The sequence below is a fragment of the Cariama cristata genome, unplaced genomic scaffold, assembly GCF_000690535.1.
Source record: "Cariama cristata isolate BGI_N322 unplaced genomic scaffold, ASM69053v1 scaffold17586, whole genome shotgun sequence".
NCBI lineage: Eukaryota > Metazoa > Chordata > Aves > Cariamiformes > Cariamidae > Cariama > Cariama cristata.
In genome coordinates this window covers 1519-12313 of record NW_009620541.1, presented here as the reverse complement: position 1 = coordinate 12313, position 10795 = coordinate 1519, and the positions used below count along the sequence as shown (strand labels likewise).

The following is a 10795-nucleotide window of genomic DNA, read 5'->3' as shown; positions in this document are numbered from 1 at the left end:
CCATAATGATTCTATGATTCTGTCTCTCTGTAACATATTCTTTTTGTCTTCCTTTTGAACCTGAATCCCTAAAGTAAAAATGTCCATTCTCATTTTCTGAGTAGAAGACCATTTCAGGCTGAATTCTGCACAGGCAAAAACTGTATTTGCTGAAATTCCAACCAGATTTTATCCTCTATTCTTCCCTATCTTTGTTAAATCACCTTCCTCTTGCTTTCCCTTTCTGCTTCTCTCTTCTTCATTTGCATTTTCCAGCCTCCACCACGGTTTTGGCCTCAGTGATTCACTCAGCTTTCTTCTCCCTTACACCTCACAACCTTTTTTTTATAGTTCTTCTGTTAATCGTTGCTCTTCTGTGCCTCCCATGGTTTGTCCTTCATTGCTCATATGCTTGTGTGTTCTTTTGTCTCACTCTTGAGCTCCAGTTTGCACTGGTTGTTTGGACAAGAAAACATCTTAGATCTCTTAAGGCATTGGAATAGCCATTATGATAAGGGTGGTTTTAATTTACATCATTTAAAAAGAAATGGAGTTCCTTGTCAGATTTTCTAGAAACAACGTGATTTGCAGATAGAATAATGGGGTAATTTAGGCGGTCTGAACTTCTGATAGTTTTCTTCAAACTATCAGTTTTTCTTTAGCTTAAACCAAGCAGTTTTGACAGTGTGTCCTTAGGCAGTTACGTTGCATATCAGAGCTTAGCCTTTTTAGACTAAAATTAAAGAGCAATCCTGCAAGATGCTGAGCACTTCCCTGAATTCCCTTTGACTTCCATGATCAGACTCCTGTAAGACTCACTTTTCAGGCTGAAAGCCTGAATTATCTTTTCACTCTCAGGTTCGTTTTGGTTGCATCTACTCAGAGTACTTTGTATTTGCTGCTGCAAATATGAAGTTTCACTAACAAAAGAGATTCTCTGAAGCAGTGCTAGGTCTCTAAGAAGCAAGCAATGCTTTTGTCAGAAGCAAGTTTTTCTGACCGATAATAGTGATCTTCATATCGCTGCTGTTTAAATGTTCACATCAAAGCTTGTGAAATTTGTGGACAAAACTCCTCCTGGCATAGAGTATGGGTGATGTCAATGCTTTCTTCAAACAGATTGATGTCCAGCTTTTCAAAAGAAAGAGCAGCACCTGACAGCAGCTTCTGAGGCCTGGACTGAGCAGGGCAGCTAGAAGGACTCTGGAAGCACTGAGCACTGCCACAACTTCGGTGACTGCCTGCATCGCCTTTGAACGTCACCAGGGCCATTTGGGAATTCTGGACTATTATCATGCCAAGCAACGTTTACTATGTACAGCTGTAAAATGTAAGTCTCTGAATTCCTGGCTTATCACTGAAAATGAAGCTATTTATAGAGAGATGTCCTGGCGGATATAGACATTTCTGAGAAACAGTAGCAAGAAGATAAGGTATTAATGCTCTTGCAACTAATCACAGTGATAGGTTCATGGGGTGTGCTTTCACGGTCTGCGCTCACAGAAAGATAGGATGAACTGGCATGTGCCAGAGGGGTATTATATCACTTAGTTTGAAACCTTTACATTAAAAAGTACAGTCACTTCAGCAATCCCATTTTATTCCTGCCACAGGTTATAATATTTAAAGCTACACTTAACAGGGCAAATATTGTGTCTATCCTCCTGCATAATGCAGGCCATGATCTCTGTCTGAACTCATGCAGGTCAGTTCTAAAACGATGTTATTAATAAAAGCATCCTTTAGGTGCCTTTTGGTAAAGGCACCATTGATACAGCATCTGATTACAGTAGGCAAAAATCAATTAAATGAACACTGAATTTACATACCTCTGAAAAACAAACAAAACAAAGTCCACCTATGCAGAAGGTCACTTTAGAAATAACTCATTAGCAACACTGAAGTGAACTCAGCTACCCAACCAAGACATAGCAGTGTTTCAGAGTTAGTTATTGAGAAATAATTCGAGTGAAAGTCATTTGTCACATAGCTTATTTCTGTGGCCCTGAATTCAAACAGCAAATTATGAATGTCACTGAAGAGTCACGACTGAACCCAGAGAGCTCCTTGAGCAGATGAAGTCACTGGGTTGCTATGTTTATCCTGTAGCCCTGCCTCACATTTCTCACAGGCATCTCAAGCCTGCATTATCAGAAAGAGCCTTGGCATCCAGCACAATAGCGTGTTTATGTTAAAGAGAAAGGGTCCCACTCACCAGCGGCAGGACGAGGGCCGTAACCCCGGTACGAGCGGCAGCACTGGTTTCCTGCGCCCTGGGCTGGCCTGGAGAGAAGGGGAAATGAGACACCGTGGCTGCACACTGCAGAACAGAAATTGCAGCTCACGGGGATTAGCACACATACAGCAAACATTTTCAACATCCCCCCAGCTAGGAAAAAGTTGATATGTGGATTTTAAGCAGCCCTTATAAATATTTCTTAGAACAAAGCTTGTAAGTTTTTCCTAGCACTCCCTGAATTGTAGCAGCCACTGAAAGCTTCTGAGCAACCAAGGTTTCCAGGGGATAATGTCTTCGCTGAGTCTGACTCTGTGACAGCCCTTTATTCAAAAGTCCCTGGAGACTCCGCCATGACTGCTGAAGTTTCCCAGTTCCCACCTGAGCAGTGCTGGAGGAGGTGACGCAGATGTTATCAGAAAGCCACGGGAGGTGACACTCAGTGTCCAGCCCAGCTTACCTGATGCTGACCAGCTGAAGGTGGTACAAACAGGGCATGGTCCAGACTCCTCTGCGAACTGCCACAGCCGGGCATGGTCCAGCCTCCTCTGCAAACTGCCACAGCCGTGCCATAGGCAAGCACAGCCAGGATGGATACATTGCAGGGAAAACACAATTTATTTTACTGCCTTGGCCTGGGCAGCAGAGTGGTGTTCAGCATGTGTGGCTGCTGCCTGCACTCGCTCGGTCAGGTCCCTGGTGTCCTCCGTGCCACAAAAGGACACGGTTCCCACCGGAGTCACTGCCATCGAGGAGGACTCTGCCAACGCTGGCGTGGTTAGATGGGGGCATGGTGGGCCCCCTCCCTGCTCTTTTGCAATGTTGCCTTCTGTATCATCTACCTCTTTTTTCTTCTGCTTTTCTTCAGTTCATTTTGGCTTCTCTTTGAAACACGATTCCTGCTTTCTTGTTTGTACTTTTTTCCACATTTGACCCATCACTTGTTAGTCAGCCTCTCTACCTGCTGTTGTAAGTTTTATTAAATATTTAATATCATGACGTCAATTAGCAATACTAGTTTTTATTTTTAGAGCATCCTAGAATCTGCCTGTTTTTCCTTTTGATTCCTTCTCTTTTCTTCCTTCTTTTCTGTTGCTGTACCGGTTTTCCCCCCGCTTTCCTTGCATGACACCATTCCTCTTCTGCCTCTGCTCTGTTAGTAACAGCAAGGCAGCGTCACACACCCAAGGGAGAGGACTTCTGCATCCCTGAGCATGGCTTCAGAGCACAAAAAGTTTTTTTTATCTATTTCAGTGCCTTCTGTGGCTCCCATCATATTGATCTTTAATGCATTTATTGCCATAATTTTTTGTGAGCTGCTACTATCTTTGCTTTACAAGTAGGAAACTGCCATACGGAAAGACTGAGTCAGATTTTACACATATTTATAATACTAATGCTCAGATGTGAGGTCCACTGAAATCAATTATTCTGAAAGTCTCCTATGGACAGCTTAGGCTTTTCAGTAAGACTTCTGAAAGTCCAGTAAGTGAATGGGCTTTATATGGACAAATCATGAGAAATCTGGCTTTAAATGATTTCAAATTCACCCCGAGATCTAGTCCTTTTTTATTTGGCCATGGCTAGCTACTGGGTATTGCGTAGTTCTTTTTGAGATAGATTGGCCAGTTTTATTCCCATACCTTCAAACTGCTATTCAGCAATAGCACTGGTATTTCCCATCTGTGAATCCTTCAAGTTGTGAATCCTTAATTTCCAGTTCCGTAGCCTTCAGGGGTTTTTAAGCACTTCTCTTGTGCAAGGGATTTTTCCCCCTCAATTTGAGTCAGCCAGCAGCTGCGGTATACCTACGCAGTGGGTGCAATGCCTCTGGTTTTCTGTTTCTCGTACGCTTTCTCTCCTACTTGCGATGTCTTTCCTGAGGTCATGTGGGGCAGGCTCGGTGGGCAGGTACAAATTGGTCTCATCAGCCAGTCTCAGGTATCTGCTTATATTTTGGCAATGTAAATTCAAAGCAAGATCTATTTTTTCTTACCTTTCTCAATTTATACCATAATGAGTCTGCTTATTCAACTGCTGAAAATCAGCCTGCATGTGCATGTGCTGACCTTGGACAGTCAGAATGTATATGCTCCTCCAAAATACCATTCTGTGAACTAACCTCGCACTTAGTCTTCTCCACATATATCCCAAGAGAAAGGGGGTGACGTGACGTTCTGTGAATTGGATCTTAACAGTGCGTACTGTACGCCATTCCCAATTATAAGCCAGTATTTATCGGTTTTATAATTGAGATGAGATTCACTTACATTTTCTTGATTGGCATATAGTTGGTTTTGACAAAATAATTGAGAGCAAATACACCCCAAACCACCGTGCTAATTATTGAACAGCCTCATCTCTCTCAAGCAAGGGAAACAGAGTACATAATTTGAGTGGCGGAAGGGGAAATATGTCGGTTGAAAAATATGTTTTTATGAGCTGATACTGGATCTGACAATACAGATGTAGGCAAGAATGAAAGGAATCCCACTTCAGTTTTAAAAAAGGTATCTTTTCACAGAGAACATGTCTCTTCTGGGAACCTTTAATTTAATGTACATTGGTTTCCTATTTTAAGAAAACAATTTGCTGTTAAACACTATGCCAGCCAGACTTTCATTTTGTAAGCAAAAACTCTTTGTCCTGAAGTATTTTAACAGCCTAAAGAGCAGGAAATTGCCTGTGACATTTCGGTTTTTCCATTCTAAGGGAAAAATGGTCCAAGATCTAAAAATAGCTCTCTCCTGAAAAACACCCTCCCTCTCATCATTGTAATATACCATAAGCCATGTGACAACAAAGACATTTCTTTCTGAGCCTAGAGTTGTTTTTAATCAGCTAAATAGGCAATTAAGTCTTCATGTAAAACTGCTGACTTAAATAAAAATTTTGTTTCCTGACTTAACTCGACTAATTTGATGACCTACTCTGCGGTACAATGTCTCCCGTTCCTCCCTCTTCCTTTACCTGAACACAAATGATGTTGGTCAGAATTGCATATTCACTCAGGGAAAAAAATCTCAGTAGAATTTGTGCTTTCAGCCTGCTTTACTATAAGGCAGTTTTCAGCTCCATCCACTAGTTGAGCATCCATCTTTGAGAGGAATATCGAACATATATTCATACACATTTTGGTCTGTGGCCATGAATGGACAGGCGAGGTAGACGGTACACATAAATATGGTTAACAAAATGCATCATGTGGTAGAGTGATGCCAAGGAGTATGTTATGGAGGTCAAAGATGGGTGCCTTATCATTACACCTAGATACCCGACAGAACTCAAAGGGAGCCTTGGTATTCAGATCATTCCCCCAGCAGTGAATTCAGACATGTGAGTGAATCACAAGATACTTGTTCATTGTCAACTCAGAAAAAAATATAGTGAGACTGGTTTATGTGTAGACTGAGGCGAGCATGGAGACATTCCTAGACAGGGTGGAGCCCACAAGGCAGGCAGTGCTGTCACTGGGGAGGCAGCAGGTCCCAGTTTGCACTGAAGCTGGAGATGGAGTTTCGCGATACAATCTCTTCAGTGGTGAAATTTGCTTAAGAGGTTCTTACCCCTTATCTTTCTACCTCAAGGCCCTGACCATTCACTTCATCTGCCTTACAGCTTGCTGCCTGTCCTCAACTACGCAACTACAAATGATTGTGGGGCCAGGCTATAGTGTAGGTCCCTACAGGAATCTAGGTTAAAAATAGCCTTCCAAAAAAGTTTTGCATTTTTGAGTTTTAAATTGAAATCATTTCAGCTGCCTGATTCTGCAGACAACCCTAAAAATAGCTATACAAGCACAACTGACATGGTAACAAACTGACCTACTGAAAGGTAACTTAGCTTCTCAAATTCTAAACCAAATGTGTTGTGAAAATATGCACAAAGAAACTATGTCTCCTTGCTGGCGAAGCAAAAGCACAGGAGCTTTACTTTCCTCCAATACCAAAATCTTAATGAATGCAAACATTCACTAAAATTTAATGAATCACGCAGCCTTGAGGGATCAAGGTTAGACAAGCTCATTCCCATTGAAATCAATGGAAGCTTTGCCTCTCCCTTGTTATGAGCTAAGATTTTTCTCTTTCTCCTATCTTTTCTTCAGGGAAGGACTGGGAGTTTTAATATAGCCTGGTATTTGACCATAGACTATGTTTTATCATATATCAACATATCATCCAGACCATGTGACTGTCGATAGACTCCTGTATTAGAGACCTAAGTAGGACAGTGGGAGAGGATGCCAAGAGCTCCATCTAGATCACCCCTCTGTCCTGAGATAGGCTCACTCATACCTACAGGTTTCATGGCACTGTTTGCCTAAACTTATTTTTGATAAAATGTTATTTTAAAAGCCCTCACATCTCCTTAGGTAATCCATTGCAGTGTTCAGCTGGGGAATTTCCTCACATCTAGCCTACGTTTGACACACCGCCAGTGTTTCATAGCCACATATCGGGACAGATGAACATAATCCCCGGTGGAAATGGCTGTGGCAGCAACGCCAAAACTCACCATGTGTCTGATGTTCGTTCCTTTTTCTTTTAGCCAAGAAGAATAAATGTAAATTGAACCCAATCATTTAGTGAATAGAGCTAACAAATACATTTTGGGTTATTGACATTTATGTGCATACATGAACTGAAAAAAGTGGAAGAATCAGTCATTTTCTGTTAAAGTTCAAATTCCTTGCCAGGGAATATTGGTGGTTTATTAGCTCGCGGAAATGCTGGCATAAACACATGGATAGATCTCTTTTTCCTTGTAAGTACAATAAGATAAAATCTAATATTATTGTAGGCCCTGTGGGAAGAGATAAATGTGGAAGTCAATAGAACTGTTAAAAATGAAACCTACGAACATTGTGAAGGATGTATTGTAGAAATCAAACCAGAAACAATATACAATAAACAAGCTATTAAATCACTTGCCTTCATTGAAACACCACTTGAAAGTGCTTTACAGCATTGTAAACAGTCAAAAGATAAATCCTTGCAGCAGATGAAAAAATTACCAATGATGAGACAAGCTGCTCTTTCAGAAGGGACTGGAAGACTGGAGAGGAAATGAAGGTGCTGTAGAGAGTCTGTATAGACAGGCAATACAGCAAAGTCCAGACCATATGGAAGATGTGGAGGAAAAACTGACTGCTAGGACAAGTTGAGGTAGCCACAAGCAACAAGACCTGGTTTGCTGGCATTTTACCTTTCCTTGTAATCTACAAGAATTACTACATTTTTGTTACATTTTCTCTTCTTCTTTCTCTGAATCCATGAGTATTTTGCAAAATGGAGCACAAATAAAAGAGTAAAACTAAATCACGTAGATTCCTGTAGCATTTCTTTAAAAGTAATGACTTTTTGAGCAACCTGTTTTCAAGAGATCATCAGTTTGTCAACACTATTTACTCATTCCTCTCGATCTCTTAATTTTTTTTCAATTGCCCTTATTGCAGTGTTTGGGACATTTCTCTTTTTTTTTTAATGTCACTGGCATATGAAATGCCACTTACATGACAGATTCATTTCACTTAACTATCCAGCTTAGGTGAAGTTTGGTTGTGTACGCCGGAGTTAGCAACTGTAGTTCTTACAGCCATTTTAGTGGGTTAAGCGAAACAGGTTTTTAGGGAGCACGTCATCTCCCAGCCATTCAAGGCACCTATTTTGGAAAAAGGCTGTCTTTGTCTCTAGATTGTCTATAAATGGAGCCTGAAGTGACCGGTCTAGGTATAGATGTCTACATCAGGTCAAATGACTCATACCCTGAAAGTTGTACTGAATATTTCCGGTTACCAAGAGCACTGATTTTGACAGCAGTTTTGTAATAACTTGTAGTCATTTCTGTCTTTTGCAATACCTTTGGATTCGGTGAAGTGGCTGATGAAGAAGCAAACACTGGCAGACTTTTTGGCTCTGCCTAAGTGAGGAACTAAGAGCGCACCTTGCCCACAGGCAAACATGTTGCAACATAAAATGCAAATAGCTTGAAAAAATAGAAGCATTAAAGACACAGCTCTTTCTATGCCCTAAAGGAAGAGGAGAAACTGGCAAGACCTTTGTAAGACAATTCAGGGAAGACTCATTTGACACAACCATGATGACAGTAATATTATTGGTATTAAAAGCCTTGACTTGTCACAAAATATACTTTGCTAGAGATGTAATTAAATAATGGACAAAATAGTTTAGTACCAACAAGGAAACAAGTTCACATTTAACACGTGTTATTTCACGTTTTTCTAACAGGACAGTTAATTCAGTCAGCTCTTTGAGCATGGTGAATCTCTTACACAGAAAATAAATTAATCAATAATGTTTGTATATACAAAAGAGGACAACTGGTAAGACTTAACCACAGTTGCTGCTCAACAGCAATTATCTCAAAGATGAATCTCTGGTTATATGTGACAACTAAGACGGTAATTCAGCTGGTTCATATAACAAAATAGTGTGGCTACTATAGTCTAAAATTAAATTCAGCAGTTCCTTGACTATAAAATCACTCGTGCTGCTATCCTTATCCCTTGACTATGCTCTTGTTCTGAAACAGCACAGGAGGGATTTATCCTGTCAGGATTTTGTGATAGTGTTTGAGGTCACTGGAAATCTGTACGAGAGAGAAAAAATCCCACTTAGGAGCAGGAGGATGACAGCTACAATCCCGATAGGAATGGCAGCACCAGCTTCCTGCGCCACTGGGCTGGAGGGCATGTAGTAAGAGGGAGGAAAAGCAATGCTCTGGTTGTGCACTACAGAATAGAAATTCCAGCTCACGGGAACCAGGACGCACAGACTAGCGGATATGTAGAAGAAGCCACCCACCAGGAAGAAACGGGTAATGAGAGTTTTGCGAGTGATTCCCATATAAACATTTCTCAGACCAAATATTGTGGCAGTCAGTCCCAGCAAGCCCACAAACATGGCGATCAACAGGAGACCCTGAGCAGCATAAATTTCGTGGGGGATGGAGGAGTCATAGCCACTGAATTTATGGCAGAACTGTTCTTTATAGCCAGGCGAGATGTGAAGGTAACTGATGAAGCAGACTTTCCAAATCCCCACCCAGGCAATGCCAGAGGAGATGATGGTGGTGTTGTCCACGTGCCACACTCTCCATTCCACAATTCCCATTGAAACAGTGCACAGGATCCAGCCTACCGTACCCAGAGCAAAGGCGGCGAGCTGGAGGTGTGAGGTGCTGACCAGGGACCTCATCCTCTGCAGGTCTCCTACTCTGTCGCAGACATGGTTGCCATGTGAAGAGAGAGAGGCACTGGAAAGAAACACAGCATACAATTATGAAGGCAATTATTATTTGGGTGAATAGATGAACCTGTTTGAAAAAAAAATAAGCAGGAGAGGATATGTGTACAGAGGGAGGATGCTAGTCATCTTTCCCCAGCTGTAATGAATTGTTGACATTTAATGCCCGTAGACAAATAACATTTAGGTTTTAATTCTGTATATGTCACTGTATCACAAGGAGAAGAAAGGGTCTCTGATTAGCTCCCATTACAATCTCCTTTTTGCATTCACAAAAGGAAAATTCACATCTTTTCCCAAGTTATTCTCTTCCTTGATAATTAACCATTATGTTCAAAGATCCTTATACACATTACATATCATCAGGAGCCCTAGGGTTACTGGCTAGTAGAAACCAAACCTGGCAAAACCCTCAGTATCCTGGCTGCTGCAAGAGATCCTAGGAAGCAGCTGGAAAAGCCTGCCTCCTCTCCCCTGGTCGCTGTGTTTTTGGGGCAGCAGCCCAACCTGAACAGACTTCTGCTTTGGTGCTGCCCTTACCAAGAATTGCTGGGACCAGCGTTAAACAGAAAATGCCGTAGTTCAGAGGCATGAGCAAATCCAGGCCACAAAGTCTAATAACGACCACTGAATTTTGACCATTTTCAGATGATTTAACCATGAATGCATTAGCAGAAACACTTGAATTAATCAGAAATGTAATGCTTTGTGCAGGACCTGGAGCCTGGATGTGCTGCCATTGCTTTCCCACCCTCAAACTTTAACCAAGATTTCTTTAGTGCTTTACCTTTGCAAATCACAGTCATTCATAACCTGCCCAACTTCTTCAGTTCACGTCATCCTAACGCTGTGGTGGAAAAGATTTTAGTCATTTAGCCTAGCAAAAGATTTTAGGTTTGTTTGCTGACTGTACATTCTGAATGCGAATTAGAGTTTTGTTCTAATAAAAAAAAACCCAAACTGTTAGTTTCCCACATCTTTTGTACAGTCTTCTGATTATAGGAATGATCTGTGATGAGAGATGTGGCCTGGAATTTATTGTGTAGATCTGAAAGGTTCTAGGGATCTTGATATTTTATGAGTTATCTAAAATACCTTTTCTCTCCTGTTCCCATTGCATTCAAGAGGGAAGAAATACCATACCAAGTTCACTCTAATAATAAGAAGATAGATCTGCGACTATGTTTTGTTACTAAGGCAATAACTTTTCTATTTATCTTAAGCTAACAGATTCAGTTGGTGATACAATCTAGTTGAAAAATCCATGTGTGGAAATCTTAAATAAAAAATATTTTCATAACAGTATGGCCTTAAG

The 10795-nt window shown here is 41.1% G+C and overlaps 1 protein-coding gene across 1 annotated transcript; it reads right to left on the bottom strand.

Moving 5' to 3' along the window:
- Window positions 1–8787: 8787 nt before the first annotated feature.
- On the bottom strand, window positions 8788–9490 carry LOC104156206 (claudin-3; the record flags this gene model as incomplete). Its single annotated transcript, XM_009701649.1, has 1 exon — window positions 8788–9490. A coding segment is annotated over one exon (703 nt), but the record flags the coding sequence as incomplete, so codon positions are not given.
- Between the last annotated feature and the right edge of the window lie 1305 nt (window positions 9491–10795).